This window comes from Perognathus longimembris, chromosome 7, assembly GCF_023159225.1.
Source record: "Perognathus longimembris pacificus isolate PPM17 chromosome 7, ASM2315922v1, whole genome shotgun sequence".
Classification (NCBI taxonomy): Eukaryota; Metazoa; Chordata; class Mammalia; order Rodentia; family Heteromyidae; genus Perognathus; species Perognathus longimembris.
Genome location: NC_063167.1, coordinates 27,554,143 through 27,581,965, shown reverse-complemented (window position 1 = coordinate 27,581,965; position 27,823 = coordinate 27,554,143). Strand labels below are relative to the sequence as shown.

Below are 27,823 nucleotides of genomic sequence, written 5' to 3'. Positions count from 1 at the left end.
CATCAGTGGCTCCTAGCTCTTCTCAAAGGCAGCAGATATTACAACTTTGCCATCCCATTCTGGCAACTACTCCAGTTCTACTCGGTCTCAAATCCTATGGCCAGCGAGCCCACAGCAAATACTTTAGGGAAACAGTTAGGAATCCCATACAAAGGGGGAGGTGAAGAGCTTTCCATGACTTGTAAGAGATAGTGGTAATAAAAACCTGAACCTTGAGACTCGGAGCCAAGTCCAAACATTAGTCTTCCTACATTTTTTTTTTTTTTTTGCCAGTCCTGGGGCTTGAACTCAGGGCCTGAGAGCTATCTCTGGCTTCTTTTTGCTCAAGGCTAGTACTCTACCACTCTACCACAGTGCCACTTCTGGCCTTTTCTGTTTATGTGGTGCTGAGGAATTGAACCCAGGGCTTCATGCATGCTAGGCAAGCACTCTACCGCTAACCTACATTCCCAGTGCAATCTTCCTACTCTTTTACTCTATCTTCTGGCAGACTCCACTTAAGTGGCTCAGAGAAATTCCTGGATAGGGACTTTTATGACACTGAACTGAGTTTCAGGGTAAAGCTTCGTGACTATTGGCCTCAGTTTCTTCTTCTGACATGTGTGGAGTAATATTAGCTGTGCCCATCTCCTTAAATACATGGCTCAGGGTATTTCTTTAGCACCCTCTGTGTTCAGCCCCTCTGAGAGGAAGGTGGGCTGTAAGATCTGAAAGGCTGAGAGGCCAGTGTTGATTATGCTATCAAGAATCTACCTAGTGGAGTAACAAACAACCAAGACTTATATATAATAAATTTTTTAAAATGTATTTTTAGCCTTTAATTTTTGATGTTACTGGGGTTTGAACTCATGATTTTCTACTTGCTGTCTAATGTTCTACAACTTGAGCCACTACTCCAGCCCCTTTGCTTGCTCACTCCTTCCTTCCTTCCTTCCTTCCTTCCTTCCTTCCTTCCTTCCTTCCTTCCTTCCTTTTCTTCCTTCCTTCCTTCCTCCCTCCCTCCCTCCCTCCCTCCCTCTCTCCTTCCCCCCTCTCTCTTTCTCCCTCTGACCTTCTCTTCCTTTTGGTAGTACCAGGGTTTGAACTCAGGGTCTCGTGCTCACTTGGCTTTCTTGCTCAGCTTGGCACTCTGCCACTTGAGTCCTGATTTTTTCCTTCCATCCCTACTTTCTGAGTTATTTTAGAGATGGAGTATTTTGGACTTTTCTGCTGTGCTGGTTTTGAAGAGCAATCCTCTGGATCTCAACCTCCTAAGTAGCTAGGGTTATAGGTACCAGCCACCAATTCTGGTTATTTTTGAGATTGGGCTCAGTTTCTGGTTAGGCTGGCCCAGACCATGATACTCCTGTTTGTGCTTTTGCTGAAGCTGGTGCAATAGGCACATTGCCACCATATCCACATTTTTCTGATGAGATTGGGTCTTTTGAACTGCCCTCTCTGCCCAGACTGGCCTGAAATTACGATCCTAATTTCAGCCTTCTGAGTATCTACTATGACAGGTGTGTGACATCATGCTTAGGTATTGGTTGAGATGGTATATGGAAAAAGCTGGCCTTGAACCAATATCTTCTAGATCTCTGCCTTTTGACTAGCTAGGATTACAAGCATGGAGCCAACAGCATCCAGTAAGAATCAGGAACTTCTAATTTCCTCGGCAATTTGGAACTGTGGGAGCTATCTTTTTTCAGGAAAGCTGACATGGTAGACTTCTCTTTGGGATACTATTTTCCTTATCACAGTGTATTGTACTTTTTAACCTACTTGCTTCCCACTAGGACTGAATTATCATTATTATTTTTTGGCCAGTCCTGGGCCTTGAACTCAGGGCCTGAGCACTGACTCTGGCTTCCTTTTGCTCAAGGCTAGCACTCTGCCACTAGAGCCACAGCACCACTTCTGGGCCTTTTCTATATATGTGGTGCTGGGGAATCGAACCTAGGGCTTCATGTATACAAGGCAAGCACTCTTGCCACTAGGCCATATCCCCAGCCTTAGGACTGAATTCTTGCAGCATAAAGCATGTATTTTATTTTTCCTGCTCATTACTACCATTCTGATCTAAGCCATCATCCTGCAGCTGGACAATAGAGCCTATGGCTTCCATTGTCTTCTTATATACTCTTAGTAGAGCAAAAGTGAGTTTTCTCTGTTCAAAACCCTGTAGAAGTTCTGTTATAATCAAAATCCTTTCAATGGCAAAGACCCTACTCTGTTCTTACCTTCCAACTTTCCTGGCTTTCTCAGTTTCCAATAACTTCAGGACCCTTTTTGCCACAACTGAAAGGCTCATCCCTTCACCTTTTCCAAATATTTAATTAAAATTTCTTTTTTTTTTTACAAATATTGTTTATTTTAATGAGGCTGGTATAGACAGTGTCTATTTAAAACCCATGTCCCAGACCAAAAAGTACAAATAAAATCAAAAGGAGCAGTGTTCTGTTGTATACACTTCTTCACCAACAACTTTATTAACTTCTAATGAAAATTAGAACTTTTCTGGGTTCTTCCGACAAGATTTTTTTTTTTTTAATCTTGAAGCCATCTTTGGAGTTAAGCATCACTCTTACCACGTCTGCCAGCTTGATTCCAATCCTGATATATTCCTCTTCTTTTGGCCCAAACCCTCAGACTTTAAAAAGTAGCTTCAAGTTAAGGAAAGGTCATTTTCCTACAGTTCAGTTCTATGAAAAACTTCCATCTACCACTGAAAGTCATAGTCCAGGAGTGAGGCAATCACATGCTAGAACTTCAGGGCCAATTGGAAAGTCTTTGTGAACACTCACATTGGCCGATCTTACCTAAAATTGCAGTCCTGAAAAGTGGCTTCTCTGTGCACATACGTCATTTTTTTAAATGAGAGGGCAATGTGAAGGGGGCTGAGGTTTGATCACCAAAACTCAGCACAATGAAAACAAATGATAATGAATAATGAGCACTAGAATTCAAATTAACAGATGTTTTAAAGAGATGGAGTGCCAGTATTCAGTTCCATTTTGAACACCACATTACAAAAGAACTATTTTTAAAAATAAAAAAGGAGGGCTGGGAATATGGCCTAGTGGCAAGAGTGCTTGCCTCTTATATATGAAGCCCTGGGTTCGATTCCCCAGTACCACATATACAGAAAACGGTCAGAAATGGTGCTGTAGCTCAAGTGGCAGAGTGCTAGCCTTGAGCAAAATGAAGACAGGGACAGTGCTCAGGCCCTGAGTTCAAGGCCCAGGACTGGCAAAAAAAAAAAAAAAGAAACAAAAATAAAAAAGGATTGAGGCAAAAGAAAAAGAAAATAAAAAGAATATCTAAACTGTTGAATGACCCCGTTTGTTCCTGATAAACTTCAATCACATCTTCTTCCTCCATTTCCAGTTCTTTTGGAGTATGATTAACAGCAATTCTCTGACCTTCAAAGAGAATCCTGAGTGAATTCATTGGAACTCCCTGTCTTTGACAGTATGATTCTTTGAGTTTCTTGAGATGTGTTGTCATTTTCACTTTGAAGTGAATCTCACTGCTATCCTGTCCAATGACTTTGAGTTTAATGTATTCTCCCTCCTTCTTATCCCCCAAGTCCTCGGTTGAAGGTTTTGCCTCCTGGTCAGACATGGTGACTGTGGTTTCACTCAGAGGTCACTGCCTAATTAAAATTGCTTAATGAATGGTGTCTATTTATATTCAAATTGCCTCTTCCAGTGTTCTTGATAGCCCTGCCCTACTTTTTTCCCTATAGTTCTCTCAAATCTTTTAGCATACTACATGTGTGTGGGAGGTGGAGTTGGGCTTAAACACTGAGCCTCTAGCTATTTCTGAACTTTTCTCTTATGATTGACGTTTTACCACTTGAGCCACACCTTCAGTACATGATTTTTTGCTGGTTAATTGGAGAGGGAATGTTGGAGACTTTTCTGCCTAGGCTGGCTTTCAAACTCAATCCTGATCTCAGCCTACTGAGTAGCTAGGGTACAGTCAATAGTTGCCAGCTTCTGGCTCAGAACTCTCTTCTATGTTTACAACCTTTCTTCCAATCGAGAGTGAAAGCTCAAAGAGGTTATCCTTCCCCTTCTCCCACTCCTGTTCAATGATATATCTTAATTTCTAAGGTACTATCTGGCAAGTTTAATAGTGATTGGCAAGTATTTGCTAGATGAAGGAAGAATGAATCTTCAGAATCTCACTCAAGTATTGCATTGAAAAGGAGTATGTGGGTACTTTGAGCGTCCAGTGCCTGGAAATTCTTAGCAAACAGCAGGTGTTCAATATTTTTTGAAAAAATGGAATGCTTCATGCCCTTTGAAGTAAAAAAAAATAGCTTCCACCGCCATTTCACACTGGGCCTCCTTATCCACTCATCCAATTGGCTTAGCATTCATCTAATAAGCACTCTAATATTCAAATATTGAGCACTGCCAATTCAGAAGTGTTCTTGGTGCTGCAAAGGAGTCTATGTGACTAACAACACAAATGAAGCCAATAGCGAATAATAGCTTGCAATGTAACTAAGTGTTGAACTGACAGGGCAGCTTATCAGTGCTAATAGTTTAGAGGGATAAATCAGTGAAGGTTGACGTAGAAGCAAATTCCAAAGTCCACGAGGTGTCCCGACTAGCGTTCTAAATGCTACACCTGTTCACAGCAGCACCATGACCTCGAAGGCGAACTTGAGGTCAGAAAGGCCCTTAGGATTCCAAGCGTAGAAGGAAAGTATGACTAGGCAGGATAAATCCCTTGGCAAAGATGGGCCTGGAACCCGGACCTCATGAAGTTCTGAACGGCGTGGAGAAAGATTCCAGGCGTCCTTGCTGGGGCCTGAGGAATCTGCGGTGTACCAGGTCAGAGAAAGGGGTCCGGCTTCTTGGAGCCACTCAGGTAGCTGCGATAAAGTGGGGCGGGGAGGGAGGGTAAGGGAAGGTCATAGGGCCGCTTTCTTCCAAGTACGGGGCTTCGGGAATCTTCGGGCCAAGGCAGCCGACCTGTCATCCTTAAGTGCGGGGCCTCCCCCGCCGCCCTCATTCCTCGGACGCCACTCTAAAGATGCAGGTACTGACTGGGAGACGCTGAGAACCACCAGGTACTCTTTAGGATCCAGCCGCGCAAGTTCCAGCGCACTACTTGTCCCCGCGGAGGGATTCCGCGCACGCCGACGCGGCCGTGACGCCGTCGACGCCCGGCCGGTGGCGCAGCGACGTCGCGGGAGGCGGGGGAGACGGGACGGAGTCGGGGTAGGAGTGTGGGGGGGGGAAGTGTGGAGAGCGGGTCGGGAAGTAGTTCCGGGTGCGCGGCCCCGGATGTTGGCTGCTCCCGCTGCCGCTCTCGGCGCTGCTCGGGGCCTTGGCTGCTCGCGCCAGACGCTGTTGGGACCTTTCCCGGGGGGCGGAGACGCACGCAGCGGCCGGGGGCTCGGCCGGGCCGTCCCGGCCTGCGCAGCCTGAGGTGAGCGCCCGCCACCCGGGCGGTCGGGCCGGGGCGGCGGGCGAGGAGGCGGGGCTGGGGCATCTCCCGGGACCTAGGCTGGGGCTGTCCTCCGTGAGACGCCCTCTCGCTTCTCGGGGGCGCGGGCGGGCGCGCCGCGCGGTGGGCGGCTGGCGGGGCTGGGGGCCCGGGCCCGGGCTGCGGCCGGGGCCTGGCGAGCGGCGAGGGCCGGGTCCCTCCGTCCCTCCCTCCCCCGCGGCGCTTCTCCTCAGCTGCTGCTGCCCCTCAGCCGGGGAGCGGTGGCTCCGTGCTCCCGCCCCTCCCCCCCCGGCGGGGCCCCGGGGGAAGCCGGACGTGGATCCCCCGGGGCGCAGCCTCTGTGGACTGCGACCAACTCCTTCCCTCCGTGACCTGCGCTTTAGCCTGGGTCGGTCCGGAGCCCGGCGCGATGCGGCTTTTTCCCGTCAAGCTTGGGGGCGCTTTTCCTTCCGAAAGGCAGACAGCCCCTGGCCCCTCTCGGGTGCCCTTCGGGGGCGAGAATAGGTGCCCGCGTTCCCGCCCATCTTGTCACAGTGTCCTTTGCTGGCATTAGGGCAAAGGCAGTCGTTCCATCGGACGTGTTGCCGTCCCGTGTGTTGCATCCTGCCCACGTGGTAGGGTGTCCCGTCTCCCCCCCCAACCCCCTTCCCCTCCATTTTTGCCGCTGGAGGAGAGGGAGGTTAACGGGATGGTTTTCCCGCTGTGATTTCGTTCGGGTGCCGTGGAAGGTGTTAAGGTCAGTGTGTTTTGTCGGGGTCCACTGTAGGTGAGATGGGACAATCAAGAGTTGTACTCTGAATTTGAGACCAGTAAAGGGACATTTCCTGGCTGGGCTTAGTTTCATTAACATCTTTTCTCCCATTAACTCATTTCTCTGCTGTACTTTTTTTGTGTACGTGTTGGCATAGATTTTTCTATTTTGTGTTGGTGCTGTGCAAGTCTAGCTGGATTTACTGCACGAATAGAAACACTTAGGGGTGGGGGGAATCTTTTATGTCTTTTTCTAACATTTGTCTTTTATTTTTTCCTTTTATTTTGTTCTCTAGTGAAGAAGTGTGTTATATAGGAGTGTTTATCCATAGCTCCCTGGGTGGATGATTCGACCTAGTTCCTTCTCAGAAAACTCTTTCTTTTCACATTGGCTGGTGTTTCACTGTTTGTTGACTGTGTGTGTGTTTGTGTGCGTGCACGCGCGCGTCTGTCCTGAATTTAGGGCCTGGACACTGTCTGTGAGCTTTTTTGCTCAAGGCTAGTGTTTTATCACTTGTACCACAGTTCCACTTCCGGCTTTTTGATGGTTAATTGGAGTCTCACGGATTTTTTGGCTGGAGGGCTGGCTTGGAACCATGATTCTGAGATCTCAGACTCCTGAGTAGCTTACTGGCATGAGCTAGTAGATCAGAGTATCTTTTGAGCTACCAATGGTTTTGAAATGCGTTTTGTGTAGTTTTTTTTTTTTACTTAATGTTTCTTCCACGCTAAGGTTTCCATCTTCCCGTGCTTTGCCCTTCACAGGTTATTCTCTCAAGAAGGGAACAGAGTACAAAAGCAACGAAACAAGCTTTTAATTCTTGTTAGAACTTGGTGAATATTTGTGGAAAGCAGGAACTCTATCTGAGGGTTTATCTTTTTTGTTATTTTGTGTTGGAGTTGGCGAATCTTGTTTTTGGAAGATACTGGGAAGTTTCTCAGGTGTTTTTTTTTGGATGGGGCCAGGACATGTTTATTTTGGGTCTTTTTAGTTCATTAGTTTGGATGAAATAAAAATATACTGTTTTGAAGTCACTCTTTAGACGCCCAAATTGTCAACATTCTCCCTTGTTTTTCACATTGTATACTCTTTCCAAATGTATTTTTGATACTGCCTTTTCCTTTTATCAGATACAGTTATTTGATATCCTTTTATGATGCATAAAAATATTTAAATGCAGACTGTCAGCTTTCAGTATGCTAGGTATGGGTGGGGCAGTGGAAAATAGAGAAGGTTGTTCAGATACTTTCAGACGCATTTTTTTAGTATATCAGTCAGCATTTGTGTACTTCTGCAAAGTAATGTGCCGCCAAACTGTGAAGATACAAGGAATAAAATATGGATTTTTAAAGCTTCAGCTTGTGTTAAATGATGAACAGTTGTTTCTTCTGTTGGAGAAGCAGCATATACATCATTCATACTCACCAAACAATATCATACTTCCATTTGGGAAATCAGTGCAACCAAGGTAAAGTTTAAGTGGGAAAGAGGATTTTCCAAAGTGTAGAATTATATTCTAGGAGGTTGAAGGGACATGTACATAGGCAGAAAAGTGGCAAGCTACTAAAAGATACCAAGTAGTTGGACTGTCAAAACACTTGTATTGGTTAAAGTAGTAAATTTAGGACTATCAAGTTGTAATGAAGATTTTTCAAGGTTAGAGGCTTTTTTTTTTTTTGGTAGAGCAGGTAGAGACACTTAGGAATAAGATGATGGTCTAACTTAAGATAGTGCTTATGAGAAGCTAATGTTTTTGAATACTTATTGTATGCCAGGCTTTGTTCTTAGCATTTTACATATATTTCACTTACTAAATCTTTATCATATTGTAATCATAGAAGAACTTCCAGCAACCTAATGTATTTTATTATCATAATATAATGAATAGTCAGAAGAAGTGTAGGTTTTACAGTGATGGGTGTTGTAAAGCCTGAGAGTAGATATATGTTGAGAGGGAAATAGCTTTAAGGGTTGGAAGTTTTGAGTTACAAAATAAGCTAGTAGATAACACATTGTGAGATGAACTAGGAAGTACATCAGTGCTATCAAAGCCAAGCATAGAAAGACCTACAGGGTAGAGTTGTTGGCAGTGTCAAATGCAGTTTAGAAGTTCAGAGACATAGCTCCAATGGATGACTATTTGAGTTAGGCCAGGAGGTAATTTATAATCTTAGAATTTTGAAAAGAAAGATAGCATATGTTAGATTTTCTTTTCACAGGATATGTGAGATATTATTTGATGTATTTTAGTAATTACAGTATATTTTTTAAAATTTTTATTATTAAACTGATGTACAGAGAGGTAATTATAATATTTTTTTCCCAATGTTTCTCCCAGGATCATTCTTGTTTATGTAGGAGCTACTGAAATAACACATCTTTTTTCCTTAAAAAACGATGGTTATTTTATTCATTTACACTTCTTCCTTAAACTTTTTTCTGATTACAAAAAAACCTAGATACTATAAATATTACCCATTTTAAACATACATTTTAATGGCTTTTAGTATATCCACAGAATTGTGCAACCATGACCACAATACTTTTTAGAATGTCATTTAAAAAAGAAACTGTACCCATTAGCAGCAATTCCCCATCCTCCTGCCATCCTCCAGTCTGGGGCAATCACTTATGCACTTATCAACTGTATAAATATGATGATTCTTCACAAATGAGATCTTACTCTTTTATATCAGAAAGCGATTTCTGTCTTCTTTCACTTTGTGTGTTTCAAGGGTCATACAAGTTTTAGTGTGTGTCAGTATTTCACTTATTTTTATTGCCAAATATTCCACTGAGTGGATATACTACGTTTTTATCCATTCATTAGTGGTTGGACACTTGGATGTCTCACTCCTCATTTAGACCCTTCCTCTTAGTCTTCACTATACCAAAACCCTCCTGTGGCTTTCCTTCAAGATTTTAACCTCTGCTGTGCTCTACTTGGAGTTAAGAATATAAAGATATATAGAAATGGTTTCTGAACATATAGTGCTTATTGGTTTACATATGTTTTCTCCTATTTTCTCATTTGATCTCATATTAACCCTGTAATATAGAAAAAATATGTTTTGAGATGAACAATTTGAAGTTCAAGTTGACTTGAACTCAAAGATGACTTGATTGGAATTGTACACTTTAGTCAGTGGTGGAACAACTAAGTCTTAGTTCATGTCCATTCCATTTCTGCTACTCAGTGCAACTTAAAAGATCCTCACAAAAATTCCTGGAGCCTTAAAGGAACTGGAAAGTCTACTTGAGGAATCACAGAATTTCAAAAATGTATCCTTTTAAATTTGTATTCTTTCAGTTATTACTGTAGCCATTCTATAAATATAACTAAATTGCCTTTTATAAATTTGACAGTAATAAAAATAATCAGTGAATTTTAATGACTCATCTTTGGGACTTAAAGACTTATAGACTTTTGTCGCTTGTTTGCTTTTTTTAGGCAAATCATTTCATGTTTGCCTTTTCAGAGCTTTAATGGGGTTTAATCTGATAATGATAATATAGTAGTGTTAATAGCTTACAATTTTTGAGGCCTTCTATTAACAGAAAGATGTTCTAAGTACATTTATTATATAAGCCTCACAACAATCCCTAAGAGCTAGATTTAAAAAAAAAATTCACATTATTTTATAGATGAGGAAATGGGCAGTGAGAGGTTATGTAATTTGCCCTAGGGTACATCTCTGGGAATGGAATGAGCCAAGATTTGAACCTCTGTTCTCTGTTTTCAGAACTTGGTAGTTCTTTGTGTCATGTGAGTGCATGCATGTGTGGACCAATATTGGGACTTGAACTCAGGGCGTTTTTTTCACTCAAGGCTGTTGCTCTGCCACTTGGACAAGACCTCCACTTTTGGCTTTTTGGTGATTAATTGAAGATAAGATTCTCATAGACTTTCCTGCCTGGGCTGGCTTTGAATTTTGATCCTCAGTTCTCAACCTCCTGAATAGGTAGGGTGGCTGAATTCTGTACTTAAAAAATTTTTTTTTTTGGCCAGTACTGGGCCTTGGACTCGGCCTGAGCACTGTCCCTGGCTTCTTTTTGCTCAAGGCTAGCACTCTGCCACTTGAGCCACAGCGCCACTTCTGGCTGTTTTCTATATATGTGGTGCTGGGGAATCGAACCCAGGGTATACGAGGCCACTTTTGCCACTAGGCCATATTCCTAGCCCCTATTCTGTACTTCTTAATCACTATCCTGTTCTATTTATTGGTTATTAATTAATAGGGGATAATATATCAAGTAAGGACTTACTAGAATAAATTTGGAGAAGCAGTAAATGACATTGTTTCTATTATTTCTTTTTAAATATAGGCAGCACTAGTTTACAAAGATAAGTCCACTTTTTGTGGGTCCCTGCTAATAGCCTCTCATCTCATAATAACATTTTCATTGCTCTCTCACTGTTGGCTTTGTTTGTCATTTGGCTTTTTCACATTGGTGCTATTCAGAAAGCTTAGTCTGAGAAAGCTAGAGATTACTGTTACCTCTTCAGCCTTTCTTTAAATGTAAAGTTTTCTTTTTCATTCCAAACATTTAGCTTTTTATTCCTAGAGGGAGGTATTATTTTCCTACCCCAAAACTCAGAAAACACCACAGTGGCATTTTATAATAACAGTCCACAAAGTGTAGACCACCTGAATTGGTATAACTGGATTTTACTGCACAAATAAGAGTCAAAGCACAGTGTTTTGGTTAAAGAGATTGACTTACACTGAAATTGGGAAAGACATCTGCTGTACAGGATTTTTGATTTAATAGAATTTTTTATAACCAGATCAGTAAAGTATTATTACTGTGGGCCATCTGTTGTGATATGGAAATAGCTTTTTACATGGAACCAGATGTTGTATTATATTTATAACAATGGCATTTTACGTATTTTAAGTAACCTTTTGTCTTAGGTACCTTTGGCTGATACTCTCTTTGACATGCATATTGACTGATAGTCTGAAAATGTGTCTTTCAACTAATTAATACTCTTCTGTAGGATAAGCACAAAACAATTAAACAAATGACTCATGGTATTGAGCTTTAGTACTGTAAGAAGATAAAATATTGGATAAATATGAATGTGAAGTATGGGATAATGAAGATACTATTTAATAAGAACTCTTACTTTGACACCATTAATAAACCTAGTTTCTAGACCACTTTGGTTGGTATAAAGATTCTTCGGTAAATCTAGAACAGGACATGTGGCTCAAGTGGTAGAAGGCCCTGACTTTAAACCCCAGTACTTAAGACAGACAGACACACAATCCTACTGTAAATCTAAAATGATTTTGGACCTACATTAAGAGTACACTTATTCCCCACTGCCAGTGGTTGAAGTTGTCTATGATCATCTCAGACTTAGGGGGTGCAGTAAGAACCATTGTTAGTTCGAACATAAGCTTAAGAAAATTGTTAGGATCCTCTCAACTGCTTATGTTGGCTTATTTTTTATTATCTTCAAATCATAGAGAATGTCATGGATTGCATTGAAAAGTTGGCCATCTGTACTGTGGTGACCCTATGTGTGAAGGAGACATTCTATCAACTATAAGCTAAACTTTTCACCTGGAATACTAAGCTAAAAGCTCTAGTTGAATTCTGCTAGATAGAGTCCTACTCAAATGATTGTGCAATCAAGGAAATCAGATTGTTCTTCTGATTATTTGGAAGAGTTCCATGCCAATGTAATCTTGTTTAAAACCTCAAAAGTTAGAAACAACTTTTTCCTAGAGACTTGACTTTATGTTGAAACCACTAGTAGGACTAATTTACAATAATTGCTGTGAGATTTGTGAGATAAATGGGTTAGGGGTAAGACTGCTAGAACTCAACTAATAGAACACTTTCAATCTTTTTGCTTATAGAGTGATGAGTGTGCAGAGAGGGTGAAATACGGTAGTAATAGGTTATTGTTGAGATCCTAGATTTTGGCTAAGTGCTTGATAAATGATTAAAAATAACTTTAAAAGCTGGATATGATGGCACAGAGACAGAATGATCACAAGCTGAGGCCAGCTGAAAGCTGGTTAGGTGATTTCTCAAAAACAAAATAAATGGCTGGGTGTTGATGGCTTACATCTATAATCCTAGCTACTCTGGAGGCTGAGATCTGAGGATCACAGTTCAAAGCCAGTTGAGGAAGGAAATCCAATAAATGACCCTAAAAGCTGGAAGTAGAGCTGTGGTTCACATGGTAGACCACTAGCCTTGAGCAATCCCTAAGTTCCAGCCCCTGGACCAGCAAAAAACAATGACTAGGGACTTAGCTCAAGTTGTAGAGCACTTTCATAGCAAACACAAGGCCTGGGAGTCAATCTCAGTACCAAAAATAACAACAACAAAACATTAAAGTGTTTCTGTGGCTTGACTGTAGAACTTCTGTTAATTATGCCACAGCAGTCACAAGAAGGTTGGCCCTTCTAAGTGAAGGAGGAGCAGACTAACATACACTAGGTAAATGAGTAGAAGGAAGATGATGTTTGGCATCTGTTGTTATGCCTGTGGATCTTTGATACAGTACACAGGGTGGACATGTAAATAGTGAAGTAGATGGATAATTTTGTCTCACAACATATTGGATATCAATCACTTAGAAATGCTACCTTTGTGTAGCATAGAAAACCATGCTTTTTATTATAGAGGATATGTGTTTTTAAAATGTTTTTACCTGGGCTGGGCCTAGTGGCAAAAGAGCTTGCCTCCTATACATGAGGCCCTGGGTTCGATTCCCCAGCACCACATATACAGAAAACGGCCAGAAGTGGCGCTGTGGCTCAAGTGGCAGGGTGTTAGCCTTGAGCAAAAAGAAGCCAGGGACAGTGCTCAGGCCCTGAGTCCAAGGCCCAGGACTGGCCAAAAAAATAAATAAATAAATAAATAAATAAAATGTTTTTACCTTACATTTGGATACTGTTTCAAAAGTACTTTCTCTGGTGTGTTGGTACAGGTAGGGCAAGTAGTAATACTCTGGACAAATGTGGAAAATGAGGTACAAGCAAAGACATCTTATTTGTGCACAATTGTTCAGTAGTAGATCAGATACTAGAACCTACATTTTCAAGATTTTTCTAATTTTTTTAAAGTAGAAAACTGACAAAGTTCTAATTAAGAACAGACTTTAGATTTCTGAGGTGAAAAACGAAAGGCTATAGAGCTCTCAGAAAGACCCAGACTACTTAGAGCAGAATACATCTTATGATAATATCAAACTTAAGAGTCATAAATAAGACTAGTGGTGACAACTTTGATTAAATTTAGGTCCATTTCTTGTCATTAGAAACATTTTTGTTTTGTTTTGTTTTTTGCCAGTCCTGGGGCTTGGACTCAGGGCCTGAGCACTGTCCTTGGCTTCTTTTAGCTCAAAGCTAGCATTCTACCACTTGAGCCACAGCACCACTTCCAGCTTTTTCCATTTATGTGGTGCTGAGGAATTGAACCCAGGGCTTCATGTATACGAGGCAAGCACTTTACCACTAGGCCATATTCCCAGCCTCATTGGATACATTTTTACTTGAATGTACATTCTCTGACAGTCTAGGTAAGAATGGGAAGGAATCAGAATGTAATTAAAAATTGCTTTGTGGCAGGTTTGGTCTTATTTTATGGAAGTATATGTTAATCAAACTTATACATTGAGAAATTATATGTGGAATGTGGTTCTAGTGAAGGTGTCTGGGATATTGCTGCAGTATAGAATCTATTGTCTTTGCCTGATGGGTAGGAAGATTGACAGTATATTAATAAATTTACTTGAATAGGAAATAAGACTGAAAGAAAAGCATATGATGGGCTACTTGTTTTATTCCTTGAACCTGTCTCTAAAGTGAGTATAATTCCTTTTTTATAGTCAGGAAAAGAAAACATTTAAGAAATTTAAAGTGACAGTTTAGAAAAATGAATCTTAGGACCTTTAATGAGCAATTTAAACAGTCACTTGGTACTGTCAAAAGTGTTTTGCTTTTTGAGCAGTTTTGTAGATAAATGAGTTTTATACATTTTTTGATTATAACCTTATGGGTCAAGTTGTGGATGTTTTAAATAATTTAAGTTGATTTGCATTAGAATTTTCTCATTTCAAAAAATTAATTTTAGTCCTTCAGGAGCAAACAAGACCTTAGATTTCCTTACAGTAATTAATTGCGAACAAATAACCTTAATGTCATTCTAGTTTATAATGAAAACTAGACTTAAGGATCAACTTATCAGCTTCCATTCTCTAGCAGGATTCTAATAACAACTAAATTGTGCTTTTTTTAAGGCATTGTTTTAAATTCAGGAGTGCTGGATTCATTCATTTTTCTCACTTATTTTGCTCATTTATTTGCTCTTTGTTCAGAGCATTGTACTAAAATATTGGGGTCACAAATAAGAGGCCGATCCCTGACAGCTAAGACTACTGCTTTTTTTTTTTTTTCTTAATGTTATTGTCAAGTTGATAAACAGGGGTTACAGTAGTATGAGGAGATGTCACAGAGATACCTTTGGGGGTAGCCATATGGAGTTACCCTATGACTTTTATTTACGATTTTTTAATCGGAATGATTAGCTTGCTTGTTTGAAGAATGTAATGCATTTAGGGGTGTGGATGGATGGTTTTAAGAGCAGCTTATGGTTTCATGGTTAGTTTTTTGATTGTAAAATATTGGGAATCATTGATCTAAGCATGAGTGAGGAATGTCTGGCCCCTGGGGCATAAGGCTCATGAACTCATTTGGTTTGGGTCTGACAAGGCACCTGCAGGTGGGACTCAAAATTTAATAAGTCTGGGAACTTTTGTCAAAGCAAAATTCAATAAATCCAGGCCCTCAAATGTTATAAATATCTAAATGGGCTTTGGCAGTAAAAAGGTTCTCCACCCTGATAAAGAATGCCTTCATTTAAGAAGCATTTCTTTTTTTTAAAGATAGGGTCTCACTGAGTATTCATGGTTGTTGTGGAACTTAGTCCTCTTGATAGCCTCCTGTGTTCTGAGCTTATAGTCATGTGCCATTATACGTAATTTGTATCAGGTTTGTTTTAGAAGAATCATTAAGAATCCTTACCTGGTTGGTGGAAGAAGAGGCTGTCTAATCCCAGGCCAGCCTGAGCTATGTAATAAGACCCTATTTCAAAAGCAAAATGAAACAAACAAAGAAACTTTATATTGACTGTTTTCCAAGATGGAGAGAGGGCCCCCTCCCCCATCTTGCTTTGCTTAATAAAGGGGGCACATTTTGAGAAATATGTTGATTTCATCTTGGTGGAATATCAGACTGCTTGCACAAACTAAGATGGCTATGATGTCACTGGATAATATAAACCACAGGTATTTGAGAAATGTTTTGCAGTGTGTAGCTGTGCTTAGCCATTGTAGGCATTGCTGTATATTCATTATGTTAGTAAATGAAAGGGCATTTCATGTTTTATCTTATAGGATTTCAGAGTTGCTACAAATAGCTTGTTTAGTCTAATGAGAAATATAGTAGTTCAGAGCTAGTCTGCCTTCTTTCACAGATAACTTGTCAAGTATTTAACAGTGATTATTCTTTTTGCATTTTTTGAATTCTTGTGTATACAAGACATTGTTCTACACATTGAGGTCTAAAGGTTATTAAGAGGCATGGTCTGTTCACGAGGAATGAATGGAGGTAGAGAGTCACAGGTTTTGCTGAGAAATGAGTGTGTATTTTTTGTTTATAATTGATCAAGAAAGCTTCATGGAGGATATAGTATTTGAATTAAGATTAGAAATGAGGCTTGTTAGGTTTAGAGCATAATCAAAGACTTAAGAGATGAGGCATAATGCAGCCTAGAATAGTGACTGGTTTGTTGATTCCTAAACTGGGATATTAAAAATGTTCATTGTTGCATCCTCAGGATCTGTAGGAATGTTTGTCAAATAATTAGATGCAGTAAGTGTTTGTGAATGAGTCAATGAATTATAAAATCTGGGAAAATTCTGAAAATCCTTTTCTTAGATATTTATAGGGTTTAAGATGTTTTAACTCTTTGACATCAAGTAGTGAAATACAAAGTATTTATCTCACTTTTTTGATTGCCCACTAACAACTCTTGAAATCCCCTGGAAAATGATACATGGTAGAAGTGAGATGGAAGCCTGGAAAATGTTTTCTTCAAGCTAAACACACCAAATTGCTTCAATCATTCTACATTTAACATTTGATTTCTGCACTCTTCAGTCGTGTGTATCCCTTCCTGCAAACATTCTAGCTTGTGTTCTTAGCATGTCCTGCTTCAAAAACACAGCAGTAGTCTAGTGTTAACTACCAATGAAGAGTCCATGGTACTCTTGACGTTCCTTGATCTGAATACTATTTTTCTAATGAATCCTAAGATTTTATTTTGTTTCTTTTTAGCAGCTGAGTCACTACCTTGGCTCATATTCAGTTCTTAATATTAATTTACAAAAAGTTCTTTGAGTAGATTCAGAGATTTCCTATTAGTAGAGCTGACATATGAATGCCCATTTTCTTCTGAGGGCATAGACTGTTTTCTGAGAAGTACTGTCATTCTTAGCTTCCTGAAATTTAAGAAGGAAAAGAAAAAGAATTAATTGTACAGTGCGAGAGTTGAGCAAATGACACTCAAAGGTTATAGTCCAACTGCCTTGTTGAGTATACTTAAAAGTAAATAAAATGTAATGACTTTTTATCATTAAAGTTCAACAATAAATATATTGTCCACATATGCCTTAAACATTTTTCCCTTTTCAAATGCTAAAGTGCTTTAAAAATGTAGACACTTTTTATACCTGTACATCAGTATGCCTCTCTAAAAAATAAAAACTTTTCTGACATAGCTAAAACTGACAATATTTCTTTGTCATCTGATATCCAGTTCATACACAAATTTCTGATTGTCTAAAAATGCTTGCTTACAATTGGCTTTTAATTGAATCAAGATCCAGACAGAGTCTGTACATTTTTTTAGTTTCTCAAATCTCTTTTGCCCTAAACACAGCTCCCCTCTTCCCTTTTTGGCATAATTTGACTCTCTTATCTCCTTTGGCCCCTATGTCTCTCATCTGAACCAAATTCTGTTGCTGTTCCTTTTGAAATGTGAATCAGATTTTTTCCCCTTTATATCAGCTCTGCACACATTTCAGAATATTCTGTATGCTAGACATTGTGAGAGATGTAAAAGTTGAGTTGACATGTATGGGTCCACCAGGACCAATACAGGAACCAGTGTTCTGGTGGTAGAAACGTGCATACTGAAAAAAATGCAAAATGGGTAGTTTTCTCTCCAAAGGGATTGATTATATTAGCCTCCCAATTTTTCCCTAGAATGTGCTGCCAGTGGAATCCTCTTACTACATCACCTTTAGCCATGTCCTGATCAGACTCTACAATTAAATTTTGTCTTGAATGATGCAAATTATTGTTGGCCTTTCACTTAATGCTTCCACTAGCTCTTATTATTGTCCTTTTCAAGTGGAACTAAGGTCAGGTTTGTATTGTCCTGTAGCATTTTTTTTCCAACAAAATTAAAAGCATCATGTGAGCAGGAATCATGTCTTCTATGTGATACTGGAAACTTAATAAGTACATTTTCAGAGTCATGCTTGATAAAACAGACATGTTCTTTTTTTTTTTTTTGGTCTTGGGACTCAGTGTCTGAGCACTGTCCCTGGCTTCTTTTTGCTCAAGGCTAGCACTCTACCTCTTGAGCCACAGCACCACTTCTGGCTTTTTCTGTTTATTTGGTGCTGAGGAATCAAACCCAGGGCTTCATACATGCTAGGCAAGCACTCGATATCGCTAAGCCACATTCCTAGCCCAGTAGACATGTTCTTACTACCCTCCTTGAGTCTTCAAGAGCTTCTGCTTTTAAAAGGTAATAATCCAGATCTAGGTTTCTTCTTACTCCTTAAAAAATCATCTACTTGGTGATCTGAATCAAGGATGCAGATGATTTGAATGTTACCAGTTCCCTATCACTACTGGCAATCTACTAATTTTTGGTTGCATTTAAATATGATATAATGGCATAAATTCTTTCTGTAGTCTTATCCTAGACCAATATTTTCTGAACTAACTTGTGTAACAGAACTATGTATGATAGCTTTTGGTTACTAGATTTCCTGAGTTTAGTCCTAGGTTCCTAAATTGGGATTTCTAGGAATGAGGTAGAAATCTTTATGAAGTCAACAGTGGCTTTTAGATTTGACTTGGAGGTGCTGATAGCTTTTTATTAACTCTAGTAGCTTCTGATTTTTTCCCCCTGGATAGGCATGTTATGGCATGTTATCCTTCTAACATCCAGTAAATTCTGATAGGTTCAGTTTATTTTCCAGGTTTAGTATAGATCTCTTGATTTGAATTGTACAGGCAAAGCATATGAATCAAATGTCCAAGATAAAGATACAAGATCCAATGAAGTGTCATCTTGGTTTTCTAAATATAACTGAGCTCAGATTCAAAGCCTCAAACTCCTTTCGCCCTTTGAAAGCTGATATTATATATATTTTTGTCTAGTGAATACCTTTATGGAAGAATTCAACGTTTTTGAGTTGGATAATCTTATGTGGTGCATTTTTAATATTTAATGCACATTTCTTAAATGTGACTTATACAGTATGATTTATTTTCATATACTTATGTCAGATTTTCCACAAAAATCTATAAGTTGGAAAATAGATTTTTATTAGACCTCATGATTTAATTTTAGGTATGCATATTGTGGTTTAGTTATTGAGCAAAGTAGAGAGACTGAAGTTTCAGAATTATCCAGCAAGTTCATGACAGACCCAGAAATAAAATCTTGTGTTTGATTTAGTTTGAAGATAGTGGCCTATGATCTGTTTACATAAATTTCAGAGTTTGGAAGAAGTTGCAGTTCTGTGATGTTTGGCCAGGAAGTTCTCCTCCCCCACGTGTATCACCTGTTGTATTGAGACTAGTTCTAAACTAGAGAGAGAAAGGAGTTAGTTGAGTCTTCCTCTCTCTTCTCTTAGTGTTAAGAGTAGAAATGAATTGTTGGCTAACTGCTTCTTTCCCGTCTTCTGTTTGTCTTTTCCTGGTCTTCTTTGCCGGTAATAGTGGAGTGGTTTCTTGTATGATCTTTTTAGATGTCTGAATCTTTTTTTTCTGGGCCATAATGCATCTCTGAAACTTTTTCAGGCCCCACACACAAAGTCCAGGACTTTCAGATTAGGTCTAGTCAATTGCCCTCATATACCAAATAAAGAGGCATGATAAAGGGCGGGAAAAGGAGATTTGTTACATGGTAGCCATGAGAAGACAGCACTTCAGTACATCTTCAGAGGTATAGATGGCTTCAAGTTAAATAGGGAGAATTAGGGGCTCAAGGGGAGGGTGGAGGGTATGTGTGCAAGAAAGGTATGTATAGTTAAACAGTTGCAAGTCACAGGTATGGCTTTGTTGACCATTAGCTTACCCTTTGTGCCAGGAGGAATTCCAGAGACATTACCACTTTATTCCTGGAACAGAACAGGAACAAGGTGGTCTCTTGAATTTCTGGCTGTTTTGTTTTAAGGTAATAAGACTTTGCCTGTTTTAGGGCAGTTTGCTTTCCACACAAGATGGTTATCACTGAATCTTCTCTTTTCTTCTGCAAACAAGTGATTGCAAAGGGAGACTAAAGCATAGAGTAGCTCAGATCAAAAGACACAGATGCAAAGTTGGGAGACTTAGCTAATTTATAGGGCCCAGCTAAAGCATCTTTTAAGTTGCATCTTTTATCACCACTAGGGGTAAACAGTATGCTTTAGAAATAGTGGAGATCACTAGAAAATCATTTCTGCTGAATGGGCTCCAGGAGTTACTGATTTGAAAATAATTGCCATTAGTAGAATAGCTTTCTGGTGAAGTCATTATTTTTACTCTCCACTTCCTGTTCTAACTTTGGCGTTTGGAAGTGGATTTGTGGCACTGCAGAAGGAAGAAGCAGGAACTTAACAGAAAAGTACATTTTTTTTAAATTTCTTTTTTTTTTTTTTTTGGCCAGTCCTGGGGCTTGGACTCAGGGCCTGAGCACTGTCCCTGGCTTCTTTTTGCTCAAGGATAGCACTCTGCCACTTGAGCCGCAGCGCCACTTCTGGCCGTTTTCTGTATATGTGGTGCTGGGGAATTGAACCCAGGGCCTCATGAATACGAGGCAGGCACTCTAGCCACTAGGCCATATCCCCAGCCCAGAAAAGTACATTTGTGTGTGATATTTTGAATTCTTTTCTCCTCTAACAGCTCTGCTAAGATATAGTTCATGTACTGTTCAGTTTGCCTGTTTAAGAATATGAAATTCATTATTTCTTAGTGTATTCATAAGGTAGTGCAGTCATCTCTATAATCTAACTTTAGAACATTTTCCTCCCCTCTTTAAAGGAAACTCTTTACTAATAGTCAATCCCTATTCTTTTAATCCCCATCCCTGATAGCCTAAGAAAGTACTAGTCTGATTTAACCCAGCTATCTCATCTACAGTTTCTACTGATAAGAATTTACTTATTGTGGTCATTTGAAATACATGAAATCATATAATGTGTAGCCTTTTGTGACTGGTTTATTTTACCTAGCATAATGTTCTCAAGGGTTGTGCATGTTGTAACACGTGCCATTTAAAAAAAATTTCAAAACATGCACTTGCATGGAAATAATACATTTTACTATCCATTCATCAGTTGGTTATTTGGATTGTTTCTACTTTTTGGCTGTTAGATGTAATGTTTGAATGAACATTTCTGTCTAGCTTTCCCTGTTTATTCATATTTTCATTTGGGGGGTATTTTATCCTAGTAGTAGAATTGGTGGTCCATAATGTAATTTTGTCTTTAACTTTTTGATAAAGGGCTAAACTTTTCCAAAGAGGCTGTTCTAGTCTACATTTTCATCAGTGGCATGAATGTGGCAATTTGTTATTATCTTTTTGATTACTCCCATTCTTCTAGGTATAAAGTAGTAGTAGCTCATTGTGGTTTTGATTTGCATTTCTATAGTGAGTAATATTCCTTAAATAGTCATGTTTCTCCTTTGTAGCTATAGCTGTTGAAGTCCTTTATATATTTTAGATATCTAGCTTGTTCTTTTTTTGCAGATTGGTCTTAAATTACTTGGAGGAAGAGAGAGTTGAATGGATACAGAATGTATTAAGTAAAGATCTGGTGTTTTCAGAAATCCCTAAGGTTTCTTTTTCTAACTCTGAAAGAGCCCCATTTCTATTCATTTGTTGAAAAAATATGACTGCTAACTATAGTCAAGTTTTGGGGATATATCAATACACCAGGGAGAAATTCCTTCCTTTTTTCCTTCCTTCCTTTTTCTTTCTTTTTTTTTTTTTTTGTCAGTTACAGGGGTTTGAACTCGGCCTGGGAGCTCTACCTGAGCCTTTTCACTCAAGGCTAGTGCTCTCCCACTTTGAGCCACAGTGCTACTTCCAGTTTTCTGGTGATTAATTTGAGATAAGATTCACATGGGGGCTGGGAATATGGCCTAGTGGTAGAATGCTTGCCTCATATACATGAAGCCCTGGGTTCATTTCCTTAGCACCACATATATAGAAAAAGCCAGGAAGGGCACAGTTACTCAAATGGTAGAGTGCTAGCCTTGAGCAAAAAGCCAGGGACAGTGCTCAGGCCCTGAATCCCAAGCCCCAGCACTGGCAAAAAAAAAAAAAAAAAAAAAGGAAAGATTCTTAGGGACTTTACTGCCCCAGGTGGCTTTGAACTGCAGTCCTCAAATCTGAGCTTCCTGAGTAGCTAGGATTACAGGTGTGAGCCACTGGTGCCCAATTGAAATTTCTTTTTCTTCTGGAGGAGAATCAAGCAGTAATTAAAAATTGTTTCAAGTGGTAAAATAAGGCAATGGGGATAGAATGAAAGTTATAAAGTATTTCTGTTCTTGATTGTTCTTAATCTATGCCTCTCTGCCCAGATTACATAACTCAATTGTATTTTCTCCACTTTTACTTTATACAATTTGTAGCTAGATTTACTTTCTATTTACTCCTGATTTTAATTTTTTGTGCTGATCCTGGGGCTTGAACTCAAGGTCTGGGCAATGGCCTTGGGCACATGTACTCAAGGCTAGTCCTCTATGACTTTGAGCCACAGCACTATTTCTCTTTTTCTAGTTAACAATTGGATATAAGTCTCAGATTTTACTGTACAGGCTGGCTTTGAACCACAATCTCAGATCTCAGTCTCTTGAGTAGCTGGTATTACAGGCATGAACTACTGATGTATGGCCCTTACTCCTGATTCTTAACTATTGAGCTATATTCTCATTCCCACTTTGCTTTTTTTTAAAAAAAAATAAATTTTATTGACAACGTGATGTACAGAGGGAGTAGTACAGTTACATCATAAGGTAGTGAGTACATTTCTTGTCTTATTTGTTACACCCTCCCTCATTTTTCTTTCCCTTCCCTAGTTCAGATAAGCATATATACAATATTCAATGTACCAAAATCATATGCAGTGACCACAGGGGTACGCCAACGCCCCCTTTGCTTTTGATAAAACTAGTATTGTAGAATATGACTTTAAGTGCCAAATAAGTTGACTGTCAATAGCCCCTTGTTCCCACCTACCCATGAGGCAGCCTACTCTAGAGAATGTTTGTGTTAGCAGAGCAAGTAAACCCATATTACAGCCTTCTAGGATCTTTGTTGGAGAGAGAAGAAATTGAGACTAGATTCTGGATGTTCAGGTCTTTTGTTAAGTTAGTTCTACCCACCTTCCAAGTTATCTTTTTGGAGAAGAATACTATAAGTACTAAAGAGTGTTTAAAGAAGTATTTTAATAAAAACTATATTGTAATTTATAGTTTAATTTACCTCACAATGTCTTAATTATTAATTCTTCTTTACTTTCTAGGTTCTCTTTGTGGCCAGATGGGTTTGTATGGACAAGCTTGTCCATCTGTAACTTCATTAAGGTTAGTGACCTTTTTTTCTTTAAAAAAAATTGAACCACCTAATATTGAAAGTGTCATGCTGGTTATGAAGAACGAGAAATAGACAGGGAGTGGGGGTTACTAAGAGGAGTGGATTGGGCTAATAAGGATAATGAAAGAGGTTGAATATCGTTGAAATAGAGTGTAGCTATGAAAATATAACAGGGAAACCTGTTGTTTTGTAAAGTGGGGGAAGGCAAGGAAGTGATAGAGGGGATGATATTGATGAGAATATATTGTAAATATATGTGGAAAATAATAATGATCCCTCAATAACTAAGTTAATAATAAATGTTGGAGTAGTTAAGGTATTCTATAGTGAATTTCATGACAAGGCTCAGAATAAAGTACTGTTTATGAAGTTAAAAGTAGTTTTGCTATAGAATAAGTGTCAATCTTATGCCTCGCCCTCCATAAAGTATAAGTTATCCTTCTTTGAAAAATATATTGGAATTGGTTTTGTGAAGTAATCAGGTGTAGTAGGAAGATAATTTTGCTCTTAATCTCCATTTATTGAGCTAAATAAATTCAGTAGTGTGATAATCTTACATATGAAATAACATAATTTTACAGTTTCTTTTCCTAAAGAGCTAATCTGAGCTCTATCACTTCTAATTAGAAAAGAGTAGATATTGGTTGATTCTGAAGCATATTATTAATAATATTAACACTAAAGTAACTAATTTTACCTTGTTCCTCAAGAATTACGTGTAAACACAATAGCTAGATTACTTATAATAAAAAAGCAAAATGTAAAAGTAAGAATTACTACACTCAGACTTTTGAAATAACCAAATCCTTTCTAGAAATAAAATTTTACATGAAATCAAATGGATAAAACAGATAAATATGGAATTTTTCTTCTTTCTTAGACTTCCTATTTCTCTTTATAATGAATGGCCTTTGAAGGACTGTTGAGGCTTCCAGAGCAGTTTGAAAATTTACCTGAACTTAAGTGAAATCTTTCAGACTAGAATAGAAAGTGTTGATGGCAGCACCTTCTAGGTGCATATGGTATTGGCAATCAGCTGTATCATTTATTTGTTTAGCAAATTGAACACTTAATATGTTGTCAGGGGGGCTGGGAATATGGCCTAGTGGCAAGAGTGCTTGCTTTATATACATGAAGCCCTGGGTTCGATTCCTCAGCACCAGACATATAGAAAACAGCCAGAAGTGGCGCTGTGGCTCAAGTGGTAGAGTGCTAGCCTTGAGCAAAAAGAAGCCAGGGACAGTACTCAGTCCCTGAGTTCAAGGCCCAGAACTGGTAAAACAAAACAAAAATATGTTGTCAGGTTCTGTTCTAATGTAACAGGTAAAAATTCTATAATCATGGGGTATACATTATGATTGAGGGACACCTAACAAAATTAGTAGAACTGCTTGTTAGTAATACTGATAGTGCTAAGAAGAAATTAAAAATTGGATAGCAAATAGAGGTGTATATATTATTTTAAACAGGATAGCCATGGAAAACCTCACCGAAAAGGTGATATTTGAATGAAGAGCTGAAGAAGTGATATAATGTGGAGATGAGCATTATAGACAGAGGGAACCCAGAAAGTGCCAAAGCAAGAGACTACCGTAGTTAGAGGACTATTAAGGTTGTTGATGGATCAGAGTGGATCAGAGTGAATGATGGAGAAAGTTGGAATTGTACTGCTGTGGGGGGAAGGGTGTGTGTATATGTGTGTGTGCACACTCATGCTTTGAGCAAATTGCTAGAGCCAAGAATGTGATGTCAAAGAGTCCTTAGTCTTGATTCTGGTTTTATGGAATGCCACAAGAGAAAAGTGAACAATGAAGTTGTCTTTTTAGTTTTTATGTACTTCAGTTCTCAGCAGGTGAAAATTTCTTCTGCAGTAGAAAAACTTCTAAAGTAGAAAAACTATGCCCTTACGGGATCTCTTTACATGAATGGATTTTTGATCCTATAATGGAGTTGAAGAATAACTTGGCTTTTTTACTTTCCTATAAAAAAAGGACACATGTATAGCTCTGAGAGGAACTTAAAAACAAAACAGTTATAACTTCTTCGTTTCACCTTTGACTTAAAGGTGATTTCTGCTTAGTATAATGAGAGGAGCCATTTTACTTTATTTTCATTATGTTTAAAATTTGATTTAATTTGATTTGGTTATACCAAAATATTTTGTAGACTTTAATCTTCTAGTAACCAGATTTTATTAAAGATGTTTTAGTTGTGGGATATGGTAATGAAATCATATAGTAAGGGTACTGACTGAAATTTTAAATCCTTTTCTATGAGTATGTTTAAATTATGTCAATATTATGACATTGGGTTGAATAATACATGCTTTTTTTTTGCTAGATAACATTTTTTTGTTGTTATTGATAAAATCATAGAACTGGAATGGGTGATAAAAAAGATACTCATTGCTATAATTCCTGTGTAATATTCAAGAGTTAGAATTTTTGGTGGCTGTATCTATAAATCTGTTCATAAACTGAGCAGTCTAATAGCATCAGAGTCATAATATTTAGTATCCACATGTATGTTTTTCATTTCTGTAATATTTTGTATGGCTTATCTTAGAAGCACAGAATTTCCATTCTTACATATGTTTGTTTACATGTAGAGAATATTGTCTGTCATTGGTTTTCTAAATGGAAGCCAGTACTGATTTGAGATAAGGAAGGGAAGAAAATAATTTTCTTCTTTTTTTTGAGGAAAGGATTTAAAACCACAATAAATTTTAGTCTACTTTCCCATTGAATCTTCCTCAAATTAGAATTGCTATACCATCCAGATAGGAATAGAGCCAGAGCTCTTACAGTAAGTAACTCAAATCTACTAATAAACATTTTTTTGCTTTTCTCTCATATATACTATCCATGTGTTTAGATGGAAAACAGGACACACTTCTGGGAATAAGAATGTGTAGGCAGGTGGGAATTTGTAAAGTATATATTTGAGTCAGAGTGGACAATATAATATGTAAGTGAAGAAAGTAAGGGAATGCAAACTCAAGTAAAATTAAGCAACTCAAGGACACAGAACTAATTGGGGACACAGAAGGGGTCATATGTGGGTCTTTAATCCCATGCCCATGCTCTTGGAGAATCTTTTCTTGTTTTCTTTTTGTGGTTCAGGGGTTTGAACTCAGAGCCTTCTGCTTGGTATACAAGTGTTCTGCCACTTGAGCCCACATACTTTAAACAAAATGGCCTGTGACCTGGGGTGACTATGGCTCATGCCTTCAATTCTAGTTGCTCAGGAGGCTGAGATCTGAGTATTATGGTTTGAAGCCAGCCTAGGCAGGAAAGTCTATGAGACTCTTATCTTCAATAAACTATCCCCCTTCAAAAAAATCAGAAGTGGAGCTCTGGCTTATGTTTGTTTTCATAGTTACAAATAACTTATCTTGACATATTCTACCTTCTTTGTGGTTGTACTCTTAGCCATTAAACTCTATGCTTCTCAGTTATCAATATCCATTATATCTTGAGACTTTTTTTTTTTTTTTTTTTTTGCCAGTCCTGGGCCTTGGACTCAGGGCCTGAGCACTGTCCCTGGCTTGTTTTTTGCTCAAGGCTAGCACTCTGCCACTTGAGCCACAGCGCCACTTCTGGCCATTTTCTGTATATGTGGTGCTGGGGAATCGAACCCAGGGCTTCATGTATACGAGGCAAGCGCTCTTGCCACTAGGCTATATCCCCAGCCCCGAGACTTTTTTTTTTTTAAATGATAGTTGTGACCAGGCATGGTGGCTCTTGCCTGTAACCCCAGCACCTTGGAAGGTAGAGATGGGACTCGGCAGAAATGAGAAACTATCTGAAAAATAACTTAAACACAAAGGGCTGAAGTGCAGTTCAGTTAGCAGAGCAGTTGCGTGGCAAGCACACAGACCCCAGTCAGTACTGCTGAAAAGGAGGGGAGTGGGAGGGAGGTTGGAACTGTCAGACAAATAGTCCATTTAATTGGTGATAAGATATTTAAACATGTATAAAGGAGCAATATGGGGAGAAATGATAGAAAAGCCCACATCAGAAGTAATACAGAACAAAAAACAACACTAAACTGGGCAATTATGGTGGAATCTTAGCTTCTTGGGATGCTGAGACTGAGAAGATTGTAGCTTGATGTCAGCCAGGTAGAAAAAGTTAAAAAGATCCCTTCTTAGTTCATAGCTAGTAGCAGGGTGTATACTTGACATTTTAAGCTACACGGGAGCCTGAAATTGGGAGAATATAGTTCCAGACCAGCATAGGCAGAAAAATCTATAAAATGCTATCTTACTGGAAAAAAGCTGGGCAGTGTGGCACATGCCTGTCATCTCAGCAATGATGGGAAACCTATAAAAAGTAGATGTGGTTCTTGTGTTTGCCTTGGTAGAAATCAAGAACCTAGCTAAAAAAATAGGTTAAAAAGGACTAGAGGCATTCCTCACTCAGCCTTAGAGCTCCTGCTTACCAAGTTACAAGGCCTGGAGTTTAAAGTCCAGTAAAACACACACACACACACACACACACACACACACACACACACACACGTTATAAATGTAAAACTTCAGTCAACTAACAATGTGCATAGCATTAAATAATACTGAAAAATAGAAAATTAGAAATTTACATTATTTAATTTAGTAAATTTATTGTAATCAAGCTTTGCTTGGTTTTCAAATAAAGGAAACCAGCACTCATTTAGTATAAGCAAAAAAGACTCCATGCATAACTGAGTCTCCTG

At 38.8% G+C, this 27,823-nt stretch overlaps 2 protein-coding genes and 1 long non-coding RNA gene across 7 annotated transcripts in view; 1 reads left to right on the top strand and 2 right to left on the bottom strand.

Moving 5' to 3' along the window:
- Nucleotides 1-2,026: 2,026 nt before the first annotated feature.
- On the bottom strand, nucleotides 2,027-3,608 carry LOC125355661 (small ubiquitin-related modifier 1-like). Its single transcript, XM_048352106.1, has 2 exons — nucleotides 3,270-3,608; nucleotides 2,027-2,169 (listed from the first exon to the last, which is right to left on the bottom strand). The coding sequence occupies exons 1-2, from the start codon at nucleotides 3,601-3,603 to the stop codon at nucleotides 2,027-2,029; spliced, it is 477 nt and encodes a 158-aa protein (XP_048208063.1). The 5' UTR covers nucleotides 3,604-3,608.
- Nucleotides 3,609-4,690: 1,082 nt separating this feature from the next.
- The window catches only part of Foxj3 (forkhead box J3), a 91,683-nt gene continuing 68,550 nt past the window's right edge, over nucleotides 4,691-27,823 (top strand). For 2 of the 5 annotated variants that reach the window (XM_048351027.1, XM_048351031.1), the window contains exon 1: nucleotides 23,037-23,097. In XM_048351027.1, coding sequence (XP_048206984.1) covers nucleotides 23,054-23,097 — 44 coding nt within the window. In that variant the 5' untranslated portion in view covers nucleotides 23,037-23,053. Of the gene's footprint in view, nucleotides 4,878-5,263; nucleotides 5,428-5,760; nucleotides 6,182-23,036; nucleotides 23,098-27,823 lie in introns of those variants that run through there. The other 3 variants (XM_048351030.1, XM_048351028.1, XM_048351029.1) reach the window with 3 other exon arrangements.
- Nucleotides 17,916-26,116, bottom strand: LOC125354999. Its single transcript, XR_007211581.1, has 3 exons — nucleotides 26,104-26,116; nucleotides 24,061-24,065; nucleotides 17,916-19,509 (listed from the first exon to the last, which is right to left on the bottom strand). It is a non-coding gene; the product is annotated as an uncharacterized LOC125354999 (long non-coding RNA).

Coding starts and splice junctions, on each gene's coding strand:
- LOC125355661 (XM_048352106.1), bottom strand. CDS start 3,603: ATGTCTGACCAGGAGGCAAAACCTTCAACCGAGGACTTGGGGGATAAG. Junction 2,170..3,269: donor TATTTTCTTTTTCTTTTGCC/TCAATCCTTTTT, acceptor TGATTATAACAG/AACTTCTACAGGGTTTTGAA.